General features: G+C 43.0%; 1 protein-coding gene and 1 long non-coding RNA gene across 2 annotated transcripts in view; both read right to left on the bottom strand.

Moving 5' to 3' along the window:
- Nucleotides 1–24,951, bottom strand: part of morc3a (MORC family CW-type zinc finger 3a) — a 33,635-nt gene extending 8,684 nt beyond the window's left edge. The window contains exons 1-17 of the mRNA XM_029113516.2: nucleotides 24,858–24,951; nucleotides 19,408–19,480; nucleotides 13,154–13,286; nucleotides 11,800–12,032; nucleotides 11,496–11,652; nucleotides 10,337–10,478; nucleotides 10,025–10,153; nucleotides 8,959–9,078; nucleotides 8,727–8,824; nucleotides 8,466–8,570; nucleotides 8,257–8,385; nucleotides 5,455–5,526; nucleotides 5,224–5,266; nucleotides 4,966–5,061; nucleotides 4,706–4,859; nucleotides 4,510–4,612; nucleotides 4,013–4,372 (exon numbers count right to left, since the gene is read on the bottom strand). Coding sequence (XP_028969349.2) covers nucleotides 4,013–4,372; nucleotides 4,510–4,612; nucleotides 4,706–4,859; nucleotides 4,966–5,061; nucleotides 5,224–5,266; nucleotides 5,455–5,526; nucleotides 8,257–8,385; nucleotides 8,466–8,570; nucleotides 8,727–8,824; nucleotides 8,959–9,078; nucleotides 10,025–10,153; nucleotides 10,337–10,478; nucleotides 11,496–11,652; nucleotides 11,800–12,032; nucleotides 13,154–13,286; nucleotides 19,408–19,480; nucleotides 24,858–24,896 — 2,186 coding nt within the window. The 5' untranslated portion in view covers nucleotides 24,897–24,951. The remainder of the gene's footprint in view (nucleotides 1–4,012; nucleotides 4,373–4,509; nucleotides 4,613–4,705; nucleotides 4,860–4,965; nucleotides 5,062–5,223; nucleotides 5,267–5,454; nucleotides 5,527–8,256; nucleotides 8,386–8,465; nucleotides 8,571–8,726; nucleotides 8,825–8,958; nucleotides 9,079–10,024; nucleotides 10,154–10,336; nucleotides 10,479–11,495; nucleotides 11,653–11,799; nucleotides 12,033–13,153; nucleotides 13,287–19,407; nucleotides 19,481–24,857) is intronic.
- On the bottom strand, nucleotides 2,000–2,966 carry LOC114828783. Its single transcript, XR_003777165.2, has 2 exons — nucleotides 2,915–2,966; nucleotides 2,000–2,749 (listed from the first exon to the last, which is right to left on the bottom strand). It is a non-coding gene; the product is annotated as an uncharacterized LOC114828783 (long non-coding RNA).
- Nucleotides 24,952–26,438: the final 1,487 nt, after the last annotated feature.

Genomic DNA, 26,438 nt, shown 5'->3' with positions numbered 1-26,438 from the left:
CATCCACATGAATGGCAGGACCCAAGGTTTCCCAGCAGAAATTTGCCCAAAGCATCACACTGCCTCCGCCGGCTTGCCTCCTTCCCATAGTGCATCCTGGTGCCATGTGATCTCCAGGTAAGTGACACGCATGCACCCAGCCATCCACATGATGTAAAAGGAAATGTGATTCATCAGACCAGGCCACCTTCTTCCATTGCTCCATGGTCCAGTTCTGATGCTCACGTGCCCATTGCAGGTGCTTTCGGCAGTGGACAGGGGTCAGCATGGGCACCCTGACTGGTTTGTGGCTACACAGCCCCATACCCAACAAACTGTGATGCACTGTCTGTTCTGACACCTTTCTGTCAGTACCAGCATTCGCTTTTTCAGCAATTTGAGCTATAGTAGCTCAACTGTAGGATTGGACCACACGGGCCAGCCTTTGCTCCCCACATGCATCAATGAGCCTTGGCCGCCCATGAGCCTGTCGCTTGTTCACTGCTTTTTCTTCCTTGGACCACTTTTGATAGGTACTGACCACTGCAGACCGGAAACACCCCACAAGGGCGGCCGTTTTGGAGATGCTCTGAACGAGTCGTCTAGCCATCACAATTCGGCCCTTGTCAAAGTTGCGAAGATCCTCACATTTTTCCTGCATCTAACACATCAATTTTGTGGACAGATTGTTCACTAGCTGCATAATATATCCCACCCACTGGCAGGTGCCATGATTACGAGATTATCAGTGTTATTCACTTCACTTGTCAGTAGTCATAATGTTATGGCTGATTGGTGTGTTGTCAAAGTTGGTATAGAACCTGATAGTACCAGATTTTGCCCACTAGCGAGTGCTGTTTCGGCTGTATCAGTGTAGTCTTTTACCCAGTGACAGGTTGCACGTTGCAGAACACTTTCTAAATACACCCCTATGATTTTGATTCCAAATGACCAAGGACTTCCCTGTCAGAATTAGCCAGTTAAGAGGTACTAGCCAAGTAGGGGAAAGGTTGGGGGGGTTTCTACTTTATGTGAAGGGAAAGGCGAAACCATGAAAGCTCTTACAGCATGAGAAACCCTCCAAAGATCTCTGGGAAAGCACATTCCTATTACAAGTGTATGCATTACCCATAGTGGAAATTAAAGTACACTCAGATGTGGCAACGTAAAACATAATTCAAAGGCAGAGTGTAGGCCTGTCCACTTTGGAGGTCTGCATTTGGACAGACCTACACTCTAACGTAAGTACTCTTTATTTGTATTTTTTTTAACTGCTGCCAGTGTACAGTGTTATGTATATTTTTGCTTTATTTTTTTTTTTTTTTTTTGTCTGGCTATATTTTTGCTTACATATTCTTCTTAACTCTCACTATGTAGTTGTCGGGTGCCACAATAATTTCATTGGACGGGATGACGCTGTGTTGTTCGTGGCATTTGACTAATAAACCTTGAAACCTGGTCTGCAGGCCTGGTCTCAGGCAGCATTTGAAATGATCAGCCTGCCGTCCAGAGGGATGTGTGCATGGTGACCTATCCTCCCCTTCAGGCACTAGACAGAAACACGCGTTTCCAAAGAAAATACTCCTGTTCTCCACCCGTTTTCCCATGTTTGGAGAGCATCTGGTCGTGGACCAGTGTTAATGGGGCACTCTTTCTGTCCTTCCAGTTTTTCTTGTTATCTTGTTTTAATTTCTGTTTCAAATATCAAATAGTATTTTTCATAAAATACATAAAATGCTCAACAACTTATCCTTTCACATAAACAGTATCGGAATACATACATTTAACCTCAAATGAATGTAAAAGTGATATGTTATAAAAATACACATTTTTGGACCCTACTTTGAATTGAAATCTAATGTCAAAAGATTCGATGGTCAAAAATGATCACTGGGTTATCGAAGTCCAGTCTGTATTTCCAAGCCATATTGGCAATGTCAGCATTAATGTGGGTGAGTGTTGGAAGTGACATGAGGCCGGGGGGGTTATTACTGTTCATTGAAAAGAAATGACATATTGAAACAGTGAAAAAAATAAATATATTTTGAAACTAGTATAAAACATTTACAAAGTAATACATTCAAAACAGTTGCATCGCAAAAGGGGAACCCCCCCAAAAAAACTGTACTGATGGCTAGGTTAGGGTGGGGGAAGAGAAGTGTCCTTAACCAAGCCACAGGACATTTGCCATGATTACCTTCCTACACCTTCCTTCACTGTTCCTAAAATCGAACAGAAGAACGTAATCCCGGGTCACTAACAAGATACTAGAGCCTGTCTACACTGGAACAGCAAATCTGTGGGACAACAAGAGGATGAATGCAATTATCTGACAGTGCAAATCAGCTTACAATTAAATGCAGCATTAGGTACCATGGTCATTGAACAATAGACAGTTTAGAAAATTATTTACAGCAATAAAAATAAATACTTTCAGCTCATTCATGTGTTCATTCATGATTGTATAAAAATCAATAAAAAATATGTTTAGTAAGACAAAAGAAAAACTTGAGGTAAAAGGAGAGGCAGGAAGACTTTGGGACTTCCCAGGGTCTGCCTCTCCTCACAGAGTTAGTTAAATGAAGGACAAAAATCATCCATTTCCCGTTCCCCTTGGGGCCCCTACGCCGGCCCCATGGACTCCACATCGGTGAGAACCTGGCCAAGGATTTCGTCAATGTACGATCCGTCGTAGTTGACGTGTTCGAGGTCAAGTGCCGGAACAAACGTGACAAGGAGACGACCAATGCTCCTCCGAAGCTCCCTCAGTCTGAGAAAGAGACAGAAAAAACATTGTAGAAGACGTACATGGATGATCTGATGATAGAAACGCTGACATTCTCATTCTCACTTCTGTGGTGCCTCTGAAACTGAGGAAGCACTAGTTGCTCCATCTCTGCTATTATTCAGGGCCGCTGTTGTTTGGGCTGCCTACCTCTCCTGCTTCTCCCTCTCCCGTTCCTCCCTTTCCCGTTTCTCCTTCTCCCGTTTCTCCTTCTCCCGTTCTTCCTTCTCCCGTTTCTCTTTCTCCTGATTCTCCTTCTCGTGCCTCTCCCTCTCCCGTTCCTGCCTCTCCCGTTTCTCTTTCTCCCATTCTTGTTTCTCTCTCCTCAGTGCCAATACGTCTCGCTGCAGTGTCTCACACTGGGACCAGAGGTTGCCCCTCTCCTCCTCCATTGTCTGTACCTGTAAACAGGGAAACAAGCAGGGATAGAGGGGATTGATGCTACAGGAATGTGCAGGGATATGAACTCTCCAAACACATTAAGACAGTGGGACTCCAGTCCACACACACACACACACACACACAAACACACACTGCATGGTCCATTGATCCATCACCAACTACTTATCCAACACAAGCCTGACAAGCTTCCATCAAAGTAGTCTCTCTTACAGCACAGTAAAATGTCAGCAGCATAGCTGTATTGGATTAGAGCTGTAAATTAGCGGGACAAAATGGACACTCACCTGGGAACGTAGTGTTTCACATTCACAGTTTGTGCTGCCGGGGTCCTGGAGCAGGGTGTCCAGAGGCGCAGTTAGAGGGTCACTGACCTTACAACCCTCCAACTGCTCTCCTCCATCCCTCTCTCCTGTCTGACAGGCCTGGTGACAGAGTTCTCGCTTCACAGCAGCCTGGGAGAGCTCCTGCACTCTGACCTCCAACTCATGCACCTTACAGGTCAGCTTGTGGACCTGCTCTACTGACTGGTCCCTCTCATTGGCCGCGGCCTGCATGAGCTCAATCAGATTGTCCTGCTGCTCTTGGGCTTCTGACACTTTATGGAATTCAATATTAGGACGGTCAGACAGACCTGCAGTGGATGGGCCAGCTGTGGACGGGCCCGGAGTGAGTGGGCCAGGTGTGGATGGGCCAGCTGATGACGAGCAGGGTGTGGACGGGCTTGCAGAAGAGGGGCCAGCAGAAGACGGGTTATCTTCGGTTGTCCTCTCCCTTTCCTCCTTCTCCTTCCTCTTTCGTTCCTCCTCCTCTTCGTCCTTCACTTCGTTCCGGGTCTCTGTCTGGGTGGTGATGCTCACCTGCTCTGAGGGTGGTATTGGAGGGGAGGCGTTGGTTGCTGTGGTTCCCGTCTTCATAGAGCTTGTTTCTATGCCATTGGTCTTGACGGGGCCAGTGCCTGTCAGGGTCTTCACAGCCTTGCTCTCTGATTTGACCTTGGTCAGGTCAAACGTGGCCTTCTTTGGAATCGGGGTGCTGCTAGTCTCCAAGATCACAATGTCATCGTCATCCGTGATGTCATCGTCATCATCATCAACAGGGATGATCACGGCTGGCGTTGTGGTCGTCATGGAGGTGTTTTGGTGGAAACCATTAACCCTTTGTCTTTTGGTCTCACGCTCAGCAGTGGTTTCCACTGTTCTCTTCATTCTACAGAGGCAGTATGGATGATTGTTATAACATGAAGCACTCCTGAACTAATCACAATGATTGACATAATGCTTTTTCCTTACTACGTCGAGGGAGAGGATGTACGTGAGAATAAAGACCTAGACAGTGGGCCCCACCTTGAAGGAGTCGACATGGCCGTTGATGTTGAAGGAGCTGGAGGGGTTGACAGGGAACAGACACTTGAAATGATGGGCATGTTATTGGAGGAAGGACTGCTCCCTGTAGAGACAGAGAGACAACCACACATCCTGTGTTGTCAGAAACACCTCCATCAACATAGAACATGGTGCACACAGCCTGCGTCAGTCCTACCTGCTTGGGTGAGACCAGAGGTCCTGAGGGGGGTGGATCTGGGTCTTCCGCTGAGCGGTGATGCCGTGGCGGTTCTGGAGCTCAGCGGCGTCTTTACATTAACTCTGACCGGGGGGCTGGCAGGAGACGGAGACGTCGGTGCGCCCGCCCTGAACTACACACAACAGGAGGACAGGACATGAGGACGACGTGCTGTTTAACATCCACCCGTCCTCCCAGGCTGACCCCTAGAGAATGCTATATAGCAAAGCAAGACACACCGATTCAGTCTTTTTGAGCTGACGTCTCAGAGCTTCGTTCTGTTGAGCCAGCGCTGCGATGCGTTTCTTTTCTGCCGTCTTCTGGTCATCTTCATACTGAGACACACACACACACACACACACACACACGAAAGCAAACATAAACATATACCCAACACTGGGCACTTCAGGCAGGATGGTAAACACTGTATGGGCATAATGTGTTTGCCGTCAACTGGCAGTGAACCAGGGAGACAGACAGAACCCCGAAGAGCTTACTTGTTGTCGTATTTTCTCCTGCTGCAGTTTTGTGTACCTCTCACTGTGAGACAACAGAACATAGATTGACTGACATAGAAAACACTTCATAACATTACACATTAAAGGGCCATGTTTTAATAAGTATCTGATTTAGTATTATTAATAATTTATATATTAATCATTCAATATTATTAATGTAATATATTCAGATGTAGCAAATAGGATTCCATATTTGTATTTGATGCTCACTGTTGCTTGTAGGTTTTCTGGTATGGCTGATCATCATCTGAGTCTTCAGGTTCTTCCTCTACGGTGCAGCTCCTGGAACGGCAGGTGAAAATGAATTACAATGTGTTTAGAGTGCAGAATGTATGCTTTCATTTGAAGGGCATTTTCATCCATTACGGATAAACTATAAAACCAGAAAAGTTAGTTGATAAATATTTCTGAAACAAAAATTGGAATGTCTAAAAGGGCACGTCTGACTCCAACCCGGGTTCAATTCCCCGCCAGATCCAACCCGGGTTAAATTCCCCGCCAGATCCAACCCGGGTTAAATTCCCCGCCAGATCCAACCCGGGTTCAATTCCCCGCCAGATCCAACCCGGGTTCAATTCCCCGCCAGATCCAACCCGGGTTCAATTCCCCGCCAGATCCAACCCGGGTTCAATTCCCCGCCAGATCCAATCACTCCATGCCTGGTTTGTTTCTTTAGAAAATAATAACAGTACAAAGGAGTCACGTAGTACAATTATTTATCTTAAATATACTGTATGAGATTCATGGCATTATAGAGTGGATATACAGTGGATATAAAAAGTCTACACAAAATGCCAGGTTCTCGTGATGTAAAAGAATGAGACAAAGATAAATCATGTCCAAACTTTTTCAACCTTTAATGTGACCTATAACTTGAACAATTCAATTGAAAAACTTAAATCTTTGAGGGGGAAAAATAAAAAACTCACAATAACCTGGTTGCATAAGTGTGCACACCCTCGAACTAATACTTTGTTGAAGCACCTTTTGATTTTATTACAGCACTCGTTAATCTACTTCTGGTGAAGCTATGCTTTTGTGGATGTGTGCTTTGTGTGTGCTTTGGGTTGTTGTCGTGCTGAAAGGTGAACTTCCTCTTCATCTTCAGCTTTCTAACAGATGCCTGAAGGTTTTGTGCCAAAATTGCCTGGTATTTGGAACTGTTCCTAATTCCCTCCACCCTGGAGGCCCTGGTTCCAGCTGAAGAAAAACAGCCCCAAATCATGATGCTGCCACCACCATGCTTCACTGTTGTTATGGTGTTTGGGTGATATGCAGTGTTGTTTTTGCGGCAAACATACCTTTTGGAATTATGGCCAAAAAGTTCAACCTTGGTTTCATCAGAACATAACACATTTCCCACTTGCTTTTGGGGGACTTGATGTTTGTTTTTGCAAACTTCAGCCAGGCTTGGACGTTTTTCTTTGTAAGAAAAGGCTTCCGTCTTGCCACCCTACCCCATAGCCCATTCATATGAAGAATACTGGAGATTGTTGTCACATATAGCACACAGCCAGTACATGCCAGAAATTCCTGCAGTTCCTTTAATGTTGCTGTAGGCCTCTTGGAAGCCTCCATGACCAGTTTTCTTCTCGTCTTTTCATCAATTTTGGAGGGACGTCCAGTTCTTGGTAAAGCTTCTGTTGTGCCATATTTTCTCCACTTGATGATGACTGTCTTCACTGTGTTCCATGGTATATCTAATGCTTTGGAAATTCTTTTTTACCCTTCTCCTGACTGATATCATAGAACAGTGATATCCCTCTGATGCTTCTGAAGCTCTCTGCAGACCTTGGCTTTTGCTCTGAGATGCAAATGATAAAATGCTGAACTTTATTTGTGATCAATCAGAGTCACTTTAAATGAGTTTGAATGTGATTGGTTCATTTAGAACACAGCCACATCCCCAGTTATAAGAGGGTGTGCACATTTATTCAACCAGGTTATTGTAAGGTTTTTATTTTTCATTTTTCCCCCTCAAAGATTTCAGTTTGTTTTTCAATTGAATTGTTCACATTAAAAGTGAAAAAAGTTCTGACATTATTTATTTTTGTCTCATTCTTTTACATCACAAAAACCTGGCATTTTCACAGGTGTTTGTAGACTTTTTATATCCACTGTAAAATGTTTGTCTCTCAGAAATATTTATCCACTCTGTACTTTTCAGGTGTCGCACAACTATATAGAGCGCCACAAAAAATTAAGAGACCACTGCACCTTTTTGAGTGAGGAACAGAAGTGTTCAATTCGCAGTGATCTCTTAATTGTAACACTTCTGTACCTCACTCAAAACCTTCCTTTTCAACTTTTTGGGAAAGGAAAGAAAAAGGTGCAGTGGTCTCTTAATTTTTCCCGGAGCTTTATATTGTTGTGCGACAGCTGAAAAGTACAGACTGGATAAATATTTCTAAGAGACAAAAATTGGAACGTCTGAGAGGGCAATCGAATCCGGCTCAAAATATTGAAGGTCAGGGATATTCCAACAAGACCACAAGGCCTGCTGGGACTCCTAAGCTCTGTATCGTCTCCAAATTTAACTTTAACCCCAGCCATTACATTTTTGCTGAAATAACGTGGGCAACAGAACATTTATTAACGGAACTCAAGTGTACTCTAGTACAGAAATTACTCTAGATGGCTAGTTAATAGCTATACAGTACCTATAACTAAAACAATTACTCCAATCACTCCATGGCTGGTTCATTTGTTTAGAAAACAATAACAGTATAAAAGGGTCACGTAATACAATTATTCTCTTAAATATATATGAGATTCACGTCTGAATGGATATATATTGTTGCGCGACGGCTGAAAAGCACAGAGTGGATAAATATTTCTGAGACCAAAAAAAAATAGCAACTGAAGATTTTGTGCTCAAAGTCTATTAAGTTAATTCGGTAATATTATTTAGGGATCCGTTACATCCGGAACTACAACATCAACTGTGTAATACTTTGTGTAGATCAGTGGAAGAAATAAATCCCAATGAAATACTATGGGTTAGGGACACACCTGAACTGCGGGTCTGGGTTCATGTGACAGAACCACTTCTCAGGGAGGAGGCTGCAATCAATCCCATCCGGGAGCTTCCTCCAGCGCAGGCAGTAGTCACACTGCACCCAGTTCTGATCTGGACGCTTCCTAAGGGGGTGGAAAGAGAGCGCCGGTTAGAAAACGGGCGAAGGAGGAGGAAAGGAGGATAGCAGGAGTGTTGTACATACATGGTGTCTTCCACTGGTATGCTGTTAGGGTCTTCTTTGTCTCTTTTAAAACGGATCTCTTTCCAGTACTCTTCCAGCTTTAGACCCAAGTTGTGGATGGTTTTCCTGTGCATACAAAATCAGAAAAACACAATTGTAGTTCAGGGTTTATTCATTCAGTTTGATTTCTGAAAAGCTGATTGAATCTTTTGTGAATCTGGACGCTAAGATATGACTCTTTCTGGAGTGATTTCCTCATCCATATTTTTCAGGTGGCCGTACCTGTATTTGTCAGTGTTATCAAAGTCCTGTTTGTTGTGAGTGGGCTCCAGGAAGTTACACTCAATTACCCCAATGACCCCAACACCTTGATTGTTCGCCTGCAAAATGACAGCAGGGTTAGGCACGGGGTTAGAGATGGAGGACAAGGACATCAACCCTGGATTTTCTCAACACACATGCCGACTCCAATTTCCACATGGAAATGCACAAGACAGAAAATGTACTCTTTAACCTTCAGCTGAACGCCCACTCGCTCGTAGGCTTTAATAAGGCGATTCTTGTGGTACATCATGATGCCGTATTGGTCCTTGCTCTTGGTGTTGTATCCAAAGGTAATCTGGATTCGTGTGTTCTGGGACAGGACTTAAGGATAACTTAAGCAGGAAAGAGAGGACACTGAAACATGCTTTTCCCTGAGTGAAAAACACCACATTGTTTTGAATTTGAACATTCAGCTATGGAATACATTGTGGTTAAATTTGCTAAAGATATTTGATCATTGCTAGCTTTCAACACACACATTCAGACACACACACACACACACATTCAGACACACACACACACACACACACATTCAGACACACACACACACACACACACACACACACATATTCAGACACACACACACACACACATTCAGACACACACATTCAGACACACACACACACATTCAGACACACACACACATTCAGACACACACACACGCATTCAGACACACACATTCAGACACACACACACACACACACACACATTCAGACACACACACACACACACACACACACACACATTCAGACAACACACACACACATTCAGACAACACACACACACATTCAGACAACACACACACACACACACATTCAGACAACACACACACACATTCAGACAACACACACACACATTCAGACAACACACACACACACACACACATTCAGACAACACACACACACACATTCAGACAACACACACACACACATTCAGACAACACACACACACACATTCAGACACACACACACACATACATTCAGACACACACACACATACATTCAGACACACACATACATTCAGACACACACACACATTCAGACACACACATTCAGACACACACATTCAGACACACACACACACACATTCAGACAACACACACACACATTCAGACAACACACACACACATTCAGACAACACACACACACACACATTCAGACAACACACACACACACATTCAGACAACACATACACATTCAGACGCACACACAGACACTCTCAATCCATCCACAGAGGTCTGGGGAGGGCTAGGATACAACAAAGTTGGGCTTGTATTGGTCCTTAGCAATAAAGGCCAGGCTCTTGGAGATGAGCTCAGTCTTCACTTTCTGCCCTCGAATGACGATCTGCATCCGGGGCTTTAGGTACAGAATACTGCAATATGCCTAAGCACACAGATACACAAACACAACCCAGTGAACAGACCTGCCAATTAGTAGCAAGAACACATAGTTTACACATAGATTGTGCTTAGATCACTGACAGAGAATAAAACAAGTTCTTTCTGAAGCTTTGTTCTGCTGGGCCAAATCCAGTGTGGCACTACTACCAGGACATTCATTACTTACGCGTAGAGAGTAGCAACTTTCTGGTTTTGTGGGCAGCTCTGGCCTTTTGTATGGTTCAGTTGAGCTCTCCAACACATCCAATGGGATTCTGATATCATAGTTGGATGTTTTGAAATCGAACTCTGTCTGATCCGTTAATGTCCTGCAGGCAATAAGAGACACAAACTGTACAGACCTTTTCTCAGTTTCACTTACTCCGCCTGTGTCCTAACAGAGGAACTTTAAGTGAAATCAGGTGGAAAAAACTAAAAACTCATATGATAACGGGATTCTTAATAGCTGAGGGAAAGGGAAGTTTCGAAAAACAGAAGTGATATTTAAACAAAAACAAAAAAAGACGGCCTTGGAATTGCCAGGGACCTTATGATACATTATTAGCACAATACTAAGGTGCTGCTGCAGACACCCACAGTATTGTGACTCAAAATTCTATATGTATGCAGTGCCATTCAATACTGTGCATTTTATTTCATTTATTATTTTGTGACTGACTGTGGACAGACTGTATAAATGGTAAGAGAACTCATGAAACAATGGTTTGCATGAGATAAGCACCATTCCTTTTCTTTTTGCCATTGACAACTCCTGCATTTGCAGGCATTGACATCTTTTACATCATCTTTGTAGGGGATGGCATGGTTGGCCCACAGACATGCCAGTCATTGTCAGTGAAAGGTTGGGTGGAGCTCTGTTTGGTTTGGTTTCAATTTCATTACATCATACATACACAGAAATTATTCGAGCGTTGGACCAATAACGCAAGACTTTAGTTCTGGGTTAACCAAGATAAAATCCCGGATCAATTTTCCAAACATGTTGCTTACCATGTCTGCTGCAGAGAGACAAGAGACAACTACTAAGACAATAGGTTTGATCTGATGTAAATAGAATTAACAGAACAGTGCTGAAAGAAAACATTTCTTCAAAACGACCACTGAGAATGTCTGCATTTCCGGTGCCGCCGCAGAAATAACGATGAGATACAGTCAAAGTGATACCATATCAAGATGGGTGAATCCAAGGAATGTATTTAAAAAATGTTTTACCCCATCACTCCTCTATGGCCCACTATTAAAAATGTTCTAATGTGTATTGTCATAGAGGTAAATGGTGTGTGTGTGTGTGTGTGTGTGTGTGTGTGCGAGTGTGTGTGTCGGACCTGCGCAGGTTCCAGATGATGATGCGCGTTCCTGAAGAGCCTGTGGAGCAGGTTGAGTTGATGGCTTTGAGTTCTTCAAGCAGCTCACTCTCCGTGTTGAAAAGGGAGTATTGCAGGATGTCCTGCAGACTGGCCTTATGATTCTCATTCGCACGGAGTGCACAAGGAGTCAAGGAATACACAAGGACTACTACGAGCGTATAAGGATGTCAGCACACAATGACTAGGAACATCTGGGGATTGTGTCTAATCTATAAAAAGAACAGGGTGTGTGTGTGAGTGTGGTCTCTCTATGAAAGGATATACTGGCCGTGTGCGACGCGTTGGAAGGACACAATGGGCACGATGATCTGCTCCGCTTCGATCTGTGCCAGGTAGTTTTGGGAGAGCATGCCCACATGCAGGTTGTCTCCATCTTGTGATTTGGAGAACACAATGGCATCTTGTCCCAGCCGCATGGACCCCGATTTGAAGCCGTTGCCATAGAGACCTATTGGGTGCTGCCCATTTATGACCGTCTTCTCGCTGTAACCGAAGCTGAGGAGAGAGAAACGTAGAGGACTGAGAATGTATGCTGGGTATTGGGTCGGTCCTGGTGTGGTGTATGCTGGGTATTGGGTCGGTCCTGGTGTGGTGTATGCTGGGTATTGGGTCGGTCCTGGTGTGGTGTATGCTGGGTATTGGGTCGGTCCTGGTGTGGTGTATGCTGGGTATTGGGTCGGTCCTGGTGTGGTGTATGCTGGGTATTGGGTCGGTCCTGGTGTGGTGTATGCTGGGTATTGGGTCGGTCCTGGTGTGGTGTATGCTGGGTATTGGGTCGGTCCTGGTGTGGTGTATGCTGGGTATTGGGTCGGTCCTGGTGTGGTGTATGCTGGGTATTGGGTCGGTCCTGGTGTGGTGTATGCTGGGTATTGGGTCGGTCCTGGTGTGGTGTATACTGGGTATTGGGTCTTAGTGTTGGTAATGCTGGGTATTCATCGAATATGAATAGGACATTCATAGATATTCATAGGACATGAAAAAACCCTGGCAGTTGGAAACATTTGCTGACCTAAAAACCAACAAAGATGTGAGTTTAATGTTGGTGCACTGCTACACTAAATTTTAATCATGCTTGCATAGCTGGCTAGATAGTTAAGGTAATAACACCATATTATGTAAACAATACACACAATTAACAAGCCAGCTCATTTCATACAAAATGATCAATGCTGATCATCACGCTCGCTTCCAAAAAACAAAGCTACCTGCAAAAGTCAAGACCAAACATTTGGGAAAACTTGACTGTGATATTGTCACACTTTATAAAAACGGACCATTGGGGCACAAAACCAATACATGTAAAAAGGCATGACTAAGACTTTTCAAAAGAATCTCATTATCATCAGAGATCCTCAGCATTACTGACATACTGATTGTTCCAGATTTAGGTTATTTCTGCCTGTGTTCATGGTCCTAAAGATAGCTCCCGAACACCGAGTTACATCACTAAATACATGGTGGTAAACCCCACCCACAGCTCAGAAATCTTGAGATGGGACATGGTTTTTATTAAGTTAAACATGTGCTCAATATGAAAATGTTGAAATGAAATTTCGATTATCTTTGTACCTAACATTATGCATCCTGCATCCTAGCAGCAGGAAAGCTTTCCATACCTCAGCATCTTGTGCATCTTCTCGTAGTCCAGCCCATTTCCATTGTCCATGAAGATAAGGCAGTCTTGGCCTTTAAACAGTGTCTTATCAATCCAGAACTGTTTCGCATTGACATCTGGATCATAGGCATTATCTTTGGAAAGAAATAGAGGACATGGGTTTAGCAAAAGGAATACATCAAAACAGAATACATCAAAAATGACCCAGTACCTACCTACACACCCACACACTATATTCTCTGTGTGTGTATAGGTACTGTGAAGTCTCATTTCTGATCAATATTCAACATATCTGGTTACCTTTCCTCCGTCATATCGACAATACAATAAGGTGTTTGTTAAATCATTTCGGAAGAGACTATAACAAAAAAGAAATCCCGAAAACCAAAAACAGCAAATACTTTTCCAGGGGTCCATATACAACATTACATAATACAACATGGGGGAAAAGTATGGTACATTTCAGATGACAGTATTAGAATACATAGAGTAGAACAGTTCATAACATTCAAGCGTATCATTAGGCTAAATCTTGAACCAACCGCTTTAATAACAAATTGCAACAAACTGGGAGATGGGCAGAAACTGAGAAAGACACATAACAAAAAACATTTCACAATTTGGTGAATTACTCTGACAAGTGTCAAGAGGTCACTGGAATTGCAACAGAGTAGAAAGGCCCACTTTGATATGTTAGCTGTAAAGAGACATTAAACCTTGCTTTAATATACCACCCTTAGAGGGCCTCTCATAGGATAATGGTAGTCTTTGGGCTAGCATCTGAATCTCATTCATGACCATGGTTTGTTTGCCATTGCCTTTCGTTTTGTTGAGTTTCCTTTACGTCATGTAGCAGACACTCTCATCCACATTGTATAACCTTTTTACACTCATGGGAATCAAACCTACAACCCTGACTGTACAAGCACCATGCTCTACTGACACCACTGCCCAGCCGACACCACTCCCCATCAGACACCACTCCCCATACAACACCACTGCCCAGCCGACACCACTCCCCATCAGACACCACTCCCCATCAGACACCACTCCCCATCAGACACCACTCCCCATCAGACACCACTCCCCATCAGACACCACTCCCCATCAGACACCACTCCCCATCAGACACCACTCCCCATCAGATACCACTCCCCATCAGACACCACTCCCCATACGACACCACTCCCCATCAGACACCACTCCCCATCAGATACCACTCCCCATCAGATACCACTCCCCATCAGACACCACTCCCCATACGACACCACTGCCCATCCGACACCACTGCCCATCCGACACCACTGCCCATCCGACACCACTGCCCATCCGACACCACTGCCCATCAGACACCACTCCCCATCAGACACCACTCCCCATCAGACACCACTCCCCATCCGACACCACTGCCCATCAGACACCACTCCCCATCAGACACCACTCCCCATCAGACACCACTGCCCATCCGACACCACTGCCCATCCGACACCACTGCCCATCCGACACCACTGCCCATCCGACACCACTGCCCATCCGACACCACTTCCCATCAGACACCACTCCCCATCAGACACCACTGCCCATCTGACACCACTCCCCACCCGACACCACTTCCCATCAGACACCACTCCCCATCAGACACCACTCCCCATCAGACACCACTGCCCATCCGACACCACTGCCCATCCGACACCACTGCCCATCCGACACCACTGCCCATCCGACACCACTTCCCATCAGACACCACTCCCCATCAGACACCACTGCCCATCTGACACCACTCCCCACCCGACACCTCTTCCCATCAGACACCACTCCCCATCAGACACCACTCCCCATCAGACACCACTGCCCATCCGACACCACTGCCCATCCGACACCACTGCCCATCCGACACCACTGCCCATCCGACACCACTTCCCATCAGACACCACTCCCCATCAGACACCACTGCCCATCTGACACCACTCCCCACCCGACACCTCTTCCCATCAGACACCACTCCCCACCCGACACCACTCCCCATTCGTCAGAGGCAACTGGACATTAGTCAGAATCAACTGCAAAAATCTGAGTCAGCTGGACATCTGGTATCTGTCATCCAGTTCATCACACACCTTCAGAATAAGAGTCCTCCAAAATGTAATCTCAGATTTGAGTCAGACTCAGGAAATGTTCAATCAGCCTCACAAGGGTTTGAGTAAGGCCTAGGTTGGTGAGGTGCAGAACAGAAAGGAAATTGCTATGGGAAGACATTGTTGATGTAAAAAATAAATAATTTATTACATTATTTATTAATAATTAATTTTATCACATTATTGAATACTCAGTAATGTGATAAAACCAACCTGCCTATAACAGCTGTCCCAGAGGATGCAACACTAGCTTCTACTGCAGATGCTATAAACATGTTTTCTAGTCTCATGACCTGCAGAGGTATGTGCAAATCACTCCCTCTATCCATTTAGTCATCTCCTTTTCACATTTCCTCTCTACTGCCATCTTTGTGCTTCTCCCTCTTATTGTTCCTCTCAATTCCATCCATGAATCTGACTGGAGTAGGCTTGAACCCGATGGCCTCTTGAAATCAGTATTGTTGGGGGATGGGTTTGGTAGTGTGGTTCAGTGTGTGCATGCATACTGAATAGATGGATCTATCATCAGCCTGTGTCACCTAGGTCAGTACCTAAAAGATAAGCCAATTCTGGCAACCAACAATTATTTTTTTATGTATATTTTCCAAAATGATGTTGTTTTCCCAGTTTTGTATGTTGTTCCTGTGCTCTCCAAATTACAGTTTTCCCCAGAAACAACCAAATTGTGTGTTCTGTGACATTTAATGTCCATTCAAAAACATCTGAAGACAATTCTTTTAAGAACGGATGAAAACAAATTTAGGAAGTTTATGCGTTATTCCCCTTTAATTGTGCATCAGACCCTTTAATTTGCTCATGCGTGACAGGAATGTGCCACACTAGAGATAGTTTAGTACAGTTGCTGATCATTTGAAGTTTGCTAAAATCACAAATTAAAGATACAAACAATAAACTTCCTCCATGATTTACAGTCACCCACCTGTTTATTAGCTACACCTGCTTGTTAAAGCAAACAGCAAAACAGCAAATCATGTGACTGCGACTCAATAAATAAAGGATGCAGACATGGTTAAGAGGGGACTGGACATTGCATTTGTTAGTCGCGTGCACTTTCAGAATTGTTTGGTGAACTACTCAAAAGTCAGATGCAATCGAATGATTGGAGACCTGGTACTGTATAATCGTCCATAGCTCAAGAAATAGTCAAGGAAGGAAATCAAGAGTATAATACACAGGGACAGGGGAAAATATGGAGATAAGAGAAGAAGTGATTGATGGAAAATAGAAATATGAGAAAAGTCTAGCAGAGAGCACAAAAGGCTGAATACTAAACCCTGTTTGGCAGATATGCTGCAGACTGCCAGACTGGCTGACAGAGAGACTGCTTTAAGAGACATCAGCTTGAATAACAGGTCATTGCTCAATGTCTGACAAGAGAAAGGAGGTTGAACATGCCAGTGGACAAAACACTGCCCCAGGTACCGAATTGCAGTTGGGATTGGCTTATAGGCATTTTATCCATAAACCTACTGTAGGCTTACTGCCAATATAAGCTTAACTTCATTGATTGACACACATGAAGATGGATTCTTTTTTTTCTTTGGTTATTGTGATAGACATGCTGATCCCACAGGCCCGTTGTGATGTCAGTCATGACTCAGGGAGACCATATCAAAACATTTGCCTAAAGACAGCAGGCTAGTCTTGAGGGCGACAATCTTTTGGGTCCTAGCACGTAGATGTCTGATTAAAGTTACTTGCAATGGAATACAATGAAAGTAAGATTCTTGTGTGAATTAAATTCTTGTGCCGGGACCTTCTTGGTTTCTCATAAGGGGATAGGTTTCCCCAATGTTTCATTGAGCTGTACGGTTCATGTATCGTCCCTTCCAGGAGTTATAGAAATGTTCACCAGATGGCGAGAGGGATCAAAGGGCAGGGCGAGACCAAACATGACAATTTCTTTTAGAAATAAATGGGCAAAGACTACCAAGGATCAAGGGGATGATTTTCACCATATATGGTTAATTTGTGCCATTTTGAAATACAAACAGCCACAGTGGTGCAAGAGCACCAAGGATTAGAACCTTGGTCTGCCAGTATTTGTATGACGCTTACTGGACTGTTTGATGATTATACATCCTCAGAGTGCAAGCATTGTTAATTCCATTCCTGAGTAGAAATTAAGAATGTTTTTTTTATATAATATGGATAAGGCCTCAAGAGAATTGGAATGTCTCTGCAGTTAATTACTATAGGTCAGAATTTAACCCCACCGATCCCCCCAAAACCTGTCACCAAAGCCTGGAGCACCGTGTCTTGAAGCCACCCAATGCTGCTGGACTCTGGACCTTCTGATGGACACACCTCAGGCTGTGAGGATTGGCAACAACACCCCCAACCCCTTTCCTCACACACTGGGGCACCCAAGCGGGGTGTCCGGCATCCGCTTAACTCCCAAGTTCCTCCCGGAATGCCTTGCGCCACATTTAAATCAGGCACCTCCCCACTGCCATCTTGGTTTATAGATCTTTCTTAGAAAATGTATTTGTATCAGTGACACCAACTGGTACGAATAAAGGTTAAATAGAAAATGGAAATCATCGAGTTTGCAGACGGAAAGGGAAGGAGCACACCCCAATCAACATGAACAGAGATACAGCCAGTGGGTTTCATTACCTCTGGGTTCACATTGACAAGGACTTGGCATGGACCACCAACGAGTGCGTAGCAGCCACTCTGCTCTTTACTCCCTAATCACTTTCAAGACACTACATGGCCTGGCAGCGGATTACATTAGTGACATGCTCGACCCATTCTGCACTGTCACTCTTAGATCAGCTGGCTGTCCTGGAGTCTGGACCGAAAACTAAAGGGAAGCGGGCTTTTGCTATACGGGCCCCTAGACTCTGGAACAGCCTAACACAGAATGTCAGAGATGCTGTCTGTGCATTCTTTAAAATCTTACCTAAACACTCATTTTCATAATATGCAATTTACCAAATGTTTTATCATTGTGATTTTATATTTAGTTTATTCTTTTTACTCCTTTTACTTAAAAAAAATTAAAATAAATAAATAATAAATATGTATATACACATTTTATATATATTTTTATTTTAATGTATTTCTATTTTTATTGTGTATAACGCACTTTGTAACTGTACTAGAAAAGTGCTATACAAATAAAGCTATTATTATTAGTTAGTATTAATGCAACTGAAGAGATTCGTCATGCCACTCTGAAACTCTGCACGGTACAGCCAAGCATGGGACCCCAGTGGGTGAAGACAGCCCCTCGCAGTCATTGTTACATCCAGGACATCCATCTGAAACAAACCCTGAAGCATTGTCAATGGACCCCTCACACCCCGTCCACACACTGCTCATTTGCTCACTGTCGGCAAGAAGCCTCCGCTCTCATACTAAGACATATGGAGCAAGTTTCTGTTGAATACTTGCAATCTTTATGAGGTTCCCCAAAGAAGTATAGAATACCTATTATTTCAACTGAAATAAGGTCTTTATTTGACTCTGGGAAGATTAACGTTACACAATTATGATTTTTTTCTCTCCAAACTTTGTGTGACATGGATTGTGGACTGGACATGGCTGGCTTGTCACAAGGCCCTGGTCAGCATGGGGGCTGACCTCTCATCTTATGGCCTTCATGTGTTCCCTGGGGCAGAGGCCCTAACAAAGACCACTTCCTCAGCAGACGCAGAATATACTTATCTACACGGAAACCTTTTATTTGCCAATTAACAGAAAGCACTGTAATAGCATGAGGTGTGATGCGATTTGAACATATATAAATATACATATATGGACGATGTGGGATAATCTATGTGCTGTCACCTTTAGGCAATCAAAAATTTGCCCGAGCTTTCAACTCGAGTGTGTGTTTTGTTCTCGGAACATTAGAACCTTTCACTGCCGCATGTTAGTAGGGAGAGTTCTTCCACGCATAGAAAGTCCATCTTTTACCCGCGTCTGTTATTTTTAATTTCCCTCACTTTAGAAAAACTGTGTGCATGTGCAAAACACGACTGTAGACTAGTTACATAACCCAATAGGGCAAAATGTTACATGCTGTACAAGACCCCGCAACACTACATAGGAAATATTCAACAGGACCGTATAACTGATGACGACTCACCTATTAGTTCAGCAATGGCGCTGAAGGGCCAGGTGTGGCTGGTGGAGTTTGTGTGGAGAAACTTGGGACAGAGCTGCAAAGGAAAGAGCAGAGGATTAAAGTATATCCCAAATGCTGAGGACATGGAAAAAAACATGTTCGTCTACATTGTTAGATTGTTTCCACAAGTCTTCCTTTCCACATATTTCTATGTGGCTCATAAAATTTAAATGCGTGGACTTAACAAATCATGGCAAAGATTAAAAGCTACTCTCCCAGTTTCTACTTCCGGCTTTGCCATTTGCAATGACAACAAGTCAACCCAGAAATGAAATAGTCTCATTAGCCTAATTATAACAGTCATCCTTTATTGCACTGACCAACAACAGCTCTTCAGTTATGTGCCACAATGTGTTCTTTCACCTGTTACAGCAGCACATTGCCCGTAACAGGCTGCATCGTTAATAGGTGGCCGTTCTGATTAAACAGGCACACCGAGGAGAACCCAAAAAAAGTATCCAATCCAACTGATTTGATTCCATCAGCCCATTCAAAATCTACACTCACGTGTCAACGTTCGTGCGTACACTGTTTGTTTTACATCCGGTCCGCCGCCGCAGCATATTCTGCTCACCTGGGAGGGCTTGTTAACTAGAAGAACCGGTGTAAAACCAGTGTGGTGATGAGTAATGAGAAACTCATGTTTGATTTTTAATTGTAGGGGGTTGCGCCATCCAAGAATTTGATTAAATACTTTAATGGCCACTAGTTGGCAAATGCAATGCCCATACCACCAGAACCGTTGAAAGAACAGGTACAGTCTAGTCAGAGTACCGGGCTTTAATGCCAACATTCCAATATGACACTCCTTGTCATAGCAAAAGGTATTGGTCTATTGGGAATCACAATATTACATATTCAGCCGGACTCATGGCAGAGCTCCTTCTTGGCTATAGGGAATACCATATACATTTTCTAAATAATAACACATGGATTCCTTGGAAAATGTGAAAAAAATAAAAAAACTCTTTAAATTTTCAAACCAGACAACATTATCAAGGTAACTGTAATTAAGAGTACTGAAGAGAAGTGGTCAGGTGTCTGAATACCTTTGCAAGGCACTGTACAACGCACTGTAAAATTACTGGCACTCTTGGTAAATATGTGCAAAAAAGGCTGTGAAATATATACTTAGTCATTTGTTGGGACATGTTGAAACAACCCTTGATTTAGAATTACGTTTTACTTTGAAAAATGTGTATTTAAATTAACAATGAAATGTCTTTCATATTTCCAGGGTAAAAATCAGGACGATGAATAACAACAACTTTTTTCAGAGCCTTTTTTGCTGACGGTGCCAAAACCTTTGGAAAGCACTGTATATTATTCACAACATCTGGGAGCTTTACTTACATTGGGGGCTTTTACTGACATTGGGGGCTTTTACTTAGTTATTTAAAAAAAAAATAGTGTGTCACCATTACTTGATATCATGACTGGCTGGAATTGATTACTTCAGTACCCCACTCCCCGAGCAGAGGACAATGTAACTTTGCAATGAGGATCCATTATGTAAAATAGTGTGCACAGGGTAAAGGGACTAGATACACGGACTGGAATGTAAGCTAAAGAGACTGGTACAAAGGCTAGATACAGTTACAGCTGGGGTATAAATCTGGTCAATATTTCCTAGGTAAGACAGAATGTCACTCTTGAAAGGCCAAACTGGCAGGGTGCTTATGCGCGTGAAGTGGGCTTACAGTTGAGCATGCTAACCATTCCCCATGCTACTGATGTGATGGACCATGCCATGAGTGTCACAGACACTCCCGCCAACCTTCATTTTTTTTATTATAGGGATGTTGTCTGTGTACTTCAGGCTATACTTTTTAAAGCCGCCTGTTATATGATTCTCAGCAGTACCTTACCTTTCCTGATTCCTCCTGCAATTCTTGGTGAATTCATACATATTAAATACTACCAATCAATGGACATTTTCCATTGAGCTTGCTTTTTTCCAATCTGTGTCCGCATATGTGTCCCTTAAAGTTTTAACTACAGTGGGGTCATTAAAGCTAACAGTAATAAAGGTCTCTCAACTGGCCAGGTAAAATAATTATCGCTTGTTACCTATCTCTTCTTATTACATAGTAACTGATTTACCAAAAGAATGGAAAGAGAAAAATACTTTAGATAATGTACGGACAGCAATATAATGTTGTTTCACTGCATTAATATGTAAGTGATCCAGAGAAAATTTTACAGAACCCTGTGAAGCCATTTACACAGATAGTCAAATTAAGTGATTGTTTAAATGAAGTGATTTGAAGTGATTGTGGATTACTTAAAGAAAATTCTGTTCATTGTTTGTTCGTCACGATGGAGAATCAATTTGAATGACCAAAATCTCATTCAATAAAAAACAAAGATGGATCCCAGCCCACCATCGCTGTGGAATATTCTCAACCAAAACAACATTGCCAGAATGTGATACAGCCAGCTGATGCATAAATTATACACAATCTGCTTCCAGTCCCTTAGAAGTACAGGCAATAGAAAATGTGCATGCTGACAAGAATGAGATGGATAAAGAAGGGGACACTTTAAACACTGTCAAATTCTTATTGAGGAAAAGCATCACAAATCGTTTTCACACGGACCCTAAAGGCTTTCTCCATCTCCATTTCATTGCACCTCCTCTCAACTTCCAGACTAAGCAAACTAAGCAAACTAAGCAAACGGGCCTTCGTAATGAAGGTAAAAATCCAAAGGACCGGTATAACAGAGCATCAGAGTTTCTCTACATCAATCAGGCATTTATGGTAAAGTGGCTAGACGGAAGCTACCCCTGAGCCACACCATTCCTACGATGAAGCATGGTGGTGGGCGCCTCATACTATGGGGATGCTTTTCAGTAGAAGGGACTGGGAGTCTGGTCAGGATGGAGGGAAAGACAAAACAGAGCCAAGTACTGAGGTCCTTGAAGGTCCTGATCCAGGAGGCACTGGACCTCAGACTGATGCGAGGATTAATCTTTCAGCACAATAGCGAAACGAAGAACAAACCAGTTCCTCTGTCGTTCACAGACATTCCACAACTGAGTTTTAACCATGAACTTGCAATACTGATTCACTAGTCAAAGGCTTGATGATGAGTTGGGCAATTCAACCAGGTGTGCCAGTTGAGGGTTATAAGTAAAACATTTAAATGTCTGGGGAGGCCTGAAGAAAAGTTTGGGATTGTCCTCACTGATCTTTACTGTGGTAACTTGCACTCATCTGCAGTAGGCATCAAATCTGAAACTTCCTATGGTGAAACTTCAAACTGCAAAGTAAGAAAATCTTCACAAAAATACATTATTGTCCCCAATTACAAAATCAGCAAGGGCAAAGTGGATTGGTTTCTATGTGTGTGCAAATTACAAGCAATATCTCAGGCACCATTGGTAAAAAATTATCTGAATTTGGAAGAAAGACGGGATCTTAGCATAAAGATCCCCTGGATAGGGCCAAAGTGTCACTGGACCCCTATGTCTGAGCCCCAAGGTTTTACACTGCTATATTATTGCGCCGGGGGAGTTGGGTCAGTTCTCCTTCTTGGATGTAAATCCTTGTTTATCTAAGGAATGCAATCTATAAATATTCTTTGTCTCCTGTTCTGTTTATACTTAAGAAAGACTTCAAAGAATCGTCGCTCTCCCTGTCCAAAGGCCTGACCATTCTTCCCTCCCGGATTGTCCCTCTGGTCATACTTCTGACCTGGATTATTTTATAGACTCTGGACATAGCCCCTGTGCATTTATTAATTACTACAATTTGTACTCCTAAAATGTTCCCCCGGCAAACCCAGAAGAGAACTGGCCACCTGTCAGCCTGGTTCCTCTCTGATTCTTCCTAGGTTTTGGCCCCTTTTATGGAGTCTTTCCTAGCCACTGTGCATCAACACTGTTCTTGCTTGCTCCTTGGGGTTTCAGTTTGGGTGTTTTGTAAAAGCACTTTGCGACAACTGCTGATGAAAAAAGTGCTTTATAAATACTTTTGACTGATTTCCAAAATTACAATGACTGGCCTTAAGTCCAGAAATGTCTTTCACCACAAAGAACACATTTGCCACAGAAACCTATAAGGTCCGCTAAGATGAATTTTCTGAAAAACACTTCTCTGGAACCAAATGATCAACCTGGGCAAAACTTGACATGGCTGATATGCCATATCAATATAGTGTTTTTAGGACCTACAACAGAATCGACATAATGCATATGAAACAATCAAGTACTGTATATTTGTATAATAACATTTGCCAGACATGCTGGAAAAACTGCATGGACTCAACCCATGGAAAAACATCGATATCAGCTTGCAGCAGGGATATAATTAAGCAATAAACCATGAGAGGCTGTGGTAAATGGACAATACATCAAGGCCAAGAGCTGTTCATAGTGCATGGACAACTGGCTATATACCACAACCACCCCAGTTGCGTTATTCTATTATAAACAGGTTACGTAATTAGAGCAATAAAAGGTGATGATGTGATGTCTCAGTATAATAGCCAGCCAGCATTCCGGATTCGAAGCACCCAGTTTATAACAATTGTAATAACAATTATTTCATAAAAATGTATCTTAATATCATAGACACCACTGGCACACCTTCGACAAAAGGTGGGGGAAATATTATATCAGGTCATAGAGATCCAGCCTACAAAAGTACATTGATTTGCCCAGGCAGGCAGAGAATCATCAGTCGTTGAGGATGAGACGCTCTAGTTAGTCCTTTAAACGAAAAATAAAATCGTTCTTTGCAACATTTATCCTATCTCGCAGTAATTGTAACACATTGCTTTTTCAACAAACGAAACATAGACATATTCGCCGTGATACTGCAGCAAGGAATAGAATCGTAAAACGGAAGTGAATGCACAACCGACCAGCAATCTGGCGCTTTGATTTGAACACAATTGAATTCCCCGGATTTTCGAAGCATCTCTCGACGCAGTTCGTTTTTGACAATAGTGGATGAGAGCCATTGGGCGACTCAGTGTGTGACACTGACAAATATTGCACGTCACCACAACAACACCGCATGACATGAGATAATGAGAAACGCATATATTCTCCCCAAGTTGAAAAATAGTTGTTTAATTAGTTAACAAACAACAACATACTCCTCAACAGCGGTGTACAAAATATATTCCACTATGCGTTCAGGCTGTCGTTATCAGCTAGCAACACACGCGGCTATCAAGATTCAAAGGATGTTGGCTGGCAGGCTAGCTCAGTCGCTGGGTAGCCAGTTAGCTATGTAGCTTCAAATATACATTACATTGATGCGAGCGAAGCAACGCGTCTATCATTATACTATCACCAATTCTAAGTAAAAAAAAATATCTAAAGGAACTTCACAGCAATGTATTTCCTCAAACACATGACCATAGATTATACATACTGTAAAATATCAAGCTATGCCTACCGCACTTAGAGGAACCCCTCTATGTATTTGCGACGCCATCTTCTCCCAAAATGCAGAAGGGGCGTGACCAACATGCACAAGTCTATCGCGAGGGCACCTCCCAGCTGGGCACAATGACCAAGCCCACGACGTGCTGTGTAGTTGGTGTTTTAGTGACGGGAAGTTCGGCTATGACTCAGAACTGTCATCGAGTCTGTCCGTAAAAAATATTAATATTTCGTGTGATTACGTTAGTTCGTGTTTAAATTCAACATTCCACTCAACTGTTCACACATAACGTAATGGTGCAAAACGTTCGTCAGTACGACGGATGATCGTGCGTTGTCCATCAGTTCCACAACGGTTCAACACTCCAAACCCCGCACAGCCATCATCAGCACAATCTAATTAAAACATCTTCCCGAACCTATAGGACCGGTATGTAACCAGTGATGATGTACAGATCCGCTCCCTTGCGTTTGAATGAAAGACTCAAAATACTCGTCCTCAACATTCCTATGGTCCATGGGTCTATCGATAGAATATATGACAGTCACATGAACAGTTACTAGCAGGAGGTGTGAAAAGGGTGTGTGGGTCTATCAGTAATGGCCGCGTCTTATCCATTGTCCGTAAGTAAGCACGGGTGCCTTGTGTTAGTTTTCTCTGCCCATAATCTCTCACATTTGACAGGTTTCATGTGGCAGAAATACCCATTCTATAACGAAGGTATGTTTTAAAAAAAACAAATTCCATGTGTTGTTAATATGACTAGGATTGTGATTGAGTTTGCGGGAAAAGTTTAAAGCAATGAGTGAAAATTCTGGTTAATGGCCTATAGGTAGGGCTGTGTTTATGAAATAAGAATGAAATAATTTCAATATGCAGAATTTGGCTAGGTTACAAGGATGACATTCCTCATAAGATATTACTAGTTTAAAAATGAATATAATGGTTAATTAGTTTTAAAATGATCATGGCCTCTTCCTTTGTGCTGATTTTAAGGTGGATGGTGTGTGCAGAGCTTAACAGGAACTTACTTTTTCTCAGGCTACTTAATCAGAACAACATTTCAAGACTGTTGATAGGTATTTGGCATATATTTTTTGGTGTTGTCATTTTTTGAGGGGAGGATGTGGACAAGGGAAGCATGATTCTGTCTAGGCACATTTCAAACTGTTCCTAATACACTGTCTTATCACATTGTTTAATATTAAGAAACACATGACTTGGTTTTCAATGTTAGGAATGTTAATCCACTTCCAATGTATTAATTACATAATTTTTTGCAATTTTCCATTTCAAAAGAACATCTAAATACAAATATATTTAATTAAAAAGTATACTTTCAAAATCCAGAGCTGGAACACTGGACCAGCTCTATACCCTCTACAGGGTGATGGAGGGTTCATGGGAGTTTGCCCAACCAATCCACATGTGTTTTGTGGATTTGGAGAAGGCATTCGACTGTGTCCCTCGTGGCATCCTGTGGAGGGTGCTTCGGGAATATGGGGTCCTGGGTCCTTTGCTAAGGGCTGTCAGGTCCCTGTATGACCGAAGCAGGAGCTTGATCCGCATTGCCGGCAGTAAGTCAGACTTGTT

This window comes from Esox lucius, chromosome 16, assembly GCF_011004845.1.
Source record: "Esox lucius isolate fEsoLuc1 chromosome 16, fEsoLuc1.pri, whole genome shotgun sequence".
Taxonomy (NCBI): Eukaryota; Metazoa; Chordata; class Actinopteri; order Esociformes; family Esocidae; genus Esox; species Esox lucius.
Note: the sequence above shows the minus strand (reverse complement) of the source record. Positions and strands in the feature narration are given on the sequence as shown.